Source organism: Orycteropus afer, unplaced genomic scaffold (genome assembly GCF_000298275.1).
Source record: "Orycteropus afer afer isolate SDZICR_OR568_19922 unplaced genomic scaffold, OryAfe1.0 scaffold00061, whole genome shotgun sequence".
Lineage (NCBI taxonomy): Eukaryota > Metazoa > Chordata > Mammalia > Tubulidentata > Orycteropodidae > Orycteropus > Orycteropus afer.
Window position 1 is genome coordinate 1,767,952 of NW_006921648.1, and position 4,989 is coordinate 1,772,940.

Sequence of the window (4,989 nt, forward strand, 5' to 3'; positions counted from 1 at the left end):
CGAAGGAGCCACGGCAGCAGCAATATTATCCTGATCACTTTGGAAGCAGTGACTGATCAAGGGCTGATGTAATTCTCTGAGCACATGTGTTAGCAATGAAAGGTGATGAGATTATCTTCATTGTGAAAATAAAGATGATGAAACAGAAACTCAGAGAAGGTAAACATTTCCTCTAAGGCAACATCACTGATGATATTGATGACATTAGTCACCTATTTTAAGTACTTTTTACTTGTCTGTCTCTGTGGTACCCATTGCACATATGTGTTGTCCACTACATAATACAAGTCTTAAAGTCTCTATTAATATTTCATATTTACAGTGTTTTAAAACAAATACTTTAAACATTTATGGTAATGGTAAAAAATCCAAAGAGTACAAAGAGATCTACAGAGAAAACCACCGTCACAATCCTTTGAGCATCCTTCCACAGGCACTGTGTGTGCAGAAGTGTTTGTATTGATTTTGCTAATGAAGAAATGGAGGCTCAAAGAGGTCCAGTAGCAGACTGAAACCCCCAGGGAGCAAAATCCTAATGACTTACCTGTGTCACACTGAGATTTCCCTTGTGATCTTAATTTTCCCATCTCAACCATCATTTTCCAGGTTTTAAAGTTCATCCTGTCTTATCTACACCCGGACCCAGGTCCCCACACCCATGAGCAGGACAAACCAGTCGAGTGTCTCTGAGTTCCTCCTCCTGGGGCTCCCTGGGAAGCCCCAGCAGCAGCAGCTCCTCTTTGTGCTCTTCCTGAGCATGTACCTGGCCACGGTCCTGGGCAACGTGCTCATCATCCTGGCCATCAGCACAGACTCTCGCCTCCTGCACACCCCCATGTACTTCTTCCTCAGAAACCTGTCATTTGTGGACCTCTGCTTCTCCTCCACCACTGTTCCCAAAATAATGCACAACCATGTAGTTGGGAGTCAAGCCATTTCTATCCCTGGGTGTCTCACCCAGCTGTATTTTCTCATTGTGTTTGCTCACATGGAGAACTTCCTCCTGGCTGTGATGGCCTATGACCGCTTTGTGGCTGTGTGCCACCCCTTACACTACACAACAAAGATGACCCATAAGCTCTGTGCCCTGCTGGTCGCTGGGTCCTGGGTCATTGCCAATGCGAATTCTTTGTTGCACACCCTGATGATGGCTCCACTCTCGTTCTGTGCAGACAACAGGATCCCCCACTTCTTCTGTGATGTGACTGTCCTGAAACTCTCCTGCTCTGACACACACCTCAATGACATGGTCATTTTTATTGTAGCAGGGCTGGTAATGATTGCTCCATTCATTTGCATCCTCATCTCCTACATCTTTATTGCCTGTGCGGTCCTGAGAATTCCATCCACAAAGGGGAAATGGAAGGCCTTCTCCACCTGTGGCTCCCACCTGGCTGTGGTTTCCCTCTTCTATGGCACCATCATTGCTCTGTATTTTAACCCTTCATCTTCCCACTCAGTTGAGAAAGACATCACAGCTACTGTGTTGTACACAGCAGTGACCCCCATGATGAACCCGTTCATCTACAGCCTCAGAAACAAGGACTTGAAAGGGGCTCTACGAACAGTGATTTTCAAAAAGAGGTTTTCTTTCTGATGAAAGCATCAAAGTTGATTCTCATTTCCAAGGAAATTTTTTCCTCACCCATTGAGTATAAGGTAGCTGTTGTTTTGTCAAAGCCAGCATGGAAACAAACATAATGATAGGGGCACACAGAAGGTTATCACTACTTATTAGTAGATGAAGATTCACCTGTAACCTTGCTGCATATGCCAAGTAATGGGATACATTTTGGATTACTACCTTTTGAATTATTTTACTCCCAACAATTTCCTTTTTGGTGTTCTGTTTGCACAGACCTATACTATTTTAACAGAAGGCTGGCAGTTCAAACCCACAAGCCACTCCTCCTCGGGAGGAAGATTGGGCAATCTACTTCTGTAGTGATATTGCCTCGGAAACCCAAGGAGGGGTCACTATGAGTTGGGACAGCAGTGAGTGTGAGAATCACCTGGGAAGTTTTTCAAGCACCTTAATGTCCAGTCCCCCTCAAAACTCACTGCCATTGAGTTGGATCCAGTACTGACCAAATAAATCAGAATCTCTGGGGTGGGGTGACCCTGATAGTTTAAGGAAATTCTCAGGTGATTCTAATGTGCAGTCAGGTTGAGAACCACTGGTCAGCCTCACACTCCTCTAGATGTCCTTATGATGGTCAGTCATGAGTTTTGGGGTCTCAAAACCTCTCACAAATTAGTTTGAGATTTAGATAAAAAGAATGGCAGGGTGAAATGTGGGGCCTCAAGTGGGTAATAACATTTCAGATGGAAGCAGAGGGGCTGGTGGCCATTGTGGCCCAGAGCGCCAAGAAGTGAAGAAGCACAGAGTGGTAGAAACCCTTCATGAGTCTCTGGCTTGGCTGCCTGACTTTGGGTGGTGGGATAAGCAGGGTCCTGTCTTTGATATCAGGGAAATAAATCACTATGTGTTATTCCCTCTGCCCAGACCACTTTGCTTCTTCTCAGGCTAGCAATCCCCTCCCCAGTCCACACCTTCAACAACCAAGTGTAAGTCACCTTCTCTTCCATGGAGCCTTCCTGACTTTCTCTGGGACTTATGGTTCTATTTTTCTTTCAGCTGATTGCACATTGGACCATAATCATTTGCCTATCACCTCGTCCCCCTCCACAAGGCTTTCTACACATTATGAGGTGCTCCAGATCCAACCACACATACTATCCACCTTGTTATCTTTTTTAATGGCTGGCATTGCTCCTGGACCAATGGCAATAATCAACTTAGGGTGAAAAAAAAAAAAAAGGACAGATGACTATGGTCTTAACTTTTATTTGAGAAGGAGTTTCAAAAATATGACATTTCACTATTCTGAAGGTAATACCTACACACTTTGGAAGATCCAAAAAATGATAAAGAATAAGAGAGAAATAACATGTAATTTTGCCTCTTAAGATAACCATAGTTAGACATTTATGAATATAGTTTCACAAAAGTTGGCAGCAATGTATTCATATCACTCTGTATCCTGAGTTTTCCAGTTTCTTCTTCCCATGTCAGTAAAGATCTTAGAAATGGTATTTCAATGGCTGCATAATAGTTTGTTACCTGAATGTAATAATATAATTTATCCTTTCTCCAATCTGAACAGCCCCAAATGTCTACTGTCAATACCACTGCCTCCCACGTCCTGAAGTCTCATTCTTCGTCTGCCTCCCTGAGGATTTCCACAGGTGGTCCACCCATTCTGCTTCCCCAGCCTGGACTAAAAATTACAACGGTCTTTCCTTTATTTCTACACTTCCTCCCACCTGATTCCACCTGCCGTTGCTGGCAGGGATCCAGTTCCTCCATCTTGGTGTCCGAGTTCTCCAGAAGCTCCCTCCGTTCAAAGGAGTCAGCCAGTCCTGCTTTTCCCCACGAGGTGGGGAGTGTTGAGGGTCACAGGCATCATTGTATGAATTGCTGGCACATTGAATCTTGGTCTTGTTTGATCACCTGCGGGCCTGTCTGATGAGCAGACACTCATGGCCCACATAGCTTTAGGGTTGCTTTATGTCCACTTTTGGCTCCTGTGTGACAGCTGTCTGTGTCACATTCAGTTTATCCTCCATGAAAGTCTTACTGTGTGAGCCATGGTGGCTGTACCCACAGGGGCTTCCAGTCCTACTGTGTCAAACCAGCTATTCCTGTACAAGGGCAAGGTTAGGAAACCTTCTTAGTCAAAACCAAACACCTTGAAGGAATGTGTCCCTGGACCCTGGAAGCTCAGGACCAAAGTCTCAGGAAAGATCAAGGTCAATTGGCATAATATAGTCCACAAAGACAATGTTGTACATCCTACTTTAGTGGGCAGTGACTGGGAACATAAAAGCTTGTGAGTGACCATCAAAATAAGGTGTCCCTCCTGGTCTCTCCTCGTCTAGAGCAAAGAAATGTGAATAAAGTCAAAGACACTATAAGACATGTAGTCCAAAGGACTAATTCACCACAAACCCCAGCATCCACAACCCTGAGACCAGAAGAACTAGATGTTGCCCAGCTAACATTGCTGACCATTCTGGAAGGAATGAGAATAGGAGGCCCTGAATTAAGTAGGAGAAAAATGTGGAATGAATTTCAAAATTATAAAAAAGATGAGGCTTACTGGTCTGATAACAACTGGTATAACCCCTGGGAATATGGCGCTGTAAGTCTAGAACTGAACTCACTCTCATGGCTCAACTTTCAGTCAAACAATACGGAGGTCAATCAGGTGAACAATAACAGCCCTAAGGGAGGTCCACACCGCTTAAAACAATGAAGGAAAGAGATCCAAAGGGCAGTATTTGCCCAGGGTTAAAGCTCAGAGGGCAGAAGGGGATAGGAAGGAAGGATGAGGGGAAATGGCAAATGCAGGGAGAAGGTGGGATGAGAGCTGTCACACTGTGGAGATTACAGTGTGTTCACACAACACACTGCGCATGAACTGTCGAATGGAAAACCAATTTGCTCTGTAAACCTTCACTCAAGTCACAACAAAAAGCTAAAAACCAAAGAAACAAAAACCCAGCTCGCCCCAAAACACATGGGTATCAGAACACATGGGTATCCGAACACATGGGTATCCGAACACCCTGCTCAAATGTATCCTTCTCCTCCCTCAATGTCCTCAGGGTCCTTGGGATCTTTTTAGGTGAATTTGACATCAATCAGGTTTTCCTCTTTCCCCCAAATTACAGCTGATTGGATTGAATCGTGTCTGCCAAAAGTGTGTGCCGTAAATCCTAACTCTATACCTGTGGATGTATCCCACTTGGGAATAGGGATGGATTTCTTTGTTAATGAGGCCATATCAGTGTATGGTGTTATTTATGTATTTATTTTGGATGGGATCAAGAGTGACAGTTGGCCTCATCTATTGATGGGAATGTATAATGATGCAGGTGTTGTAGAGAACAGTCTGGCATTTCCTCAAAAAGCTAAACACAGAA

General features: G+C 44.3%; 1 protein-coding gene across 1 annotated transcript; it reads left to right on the forward strand.

Moving 5' to 3' along the window:
- Positions 1 to 658: 658 nt before the first annotated feature.
- On the forward strand, positions 659 to 1,597 carry LOC103195920 (olfactory receptor 1F1-like). Its single transcript, XM_007939562.1, has one exon. The coding sequence runs from the start codon at positions 659 to 661 to the stop codon at positions 1,595 to 1,597; it is 939 nt and encodes a 312-aa protein (XP_007937753.1).
- Positions 1,598 to 4,989: the final 3,392 nt, after the last annotated feature.

Coding starts and splice junctions, on each gene's coding strand:
- LOC103195920 (XM_007939562.1), top strand. CDS start 659: ATGAGCAGGACAAACCAGTCGAGTGTCTCTGAGTTCCTCCTCCTGGGG.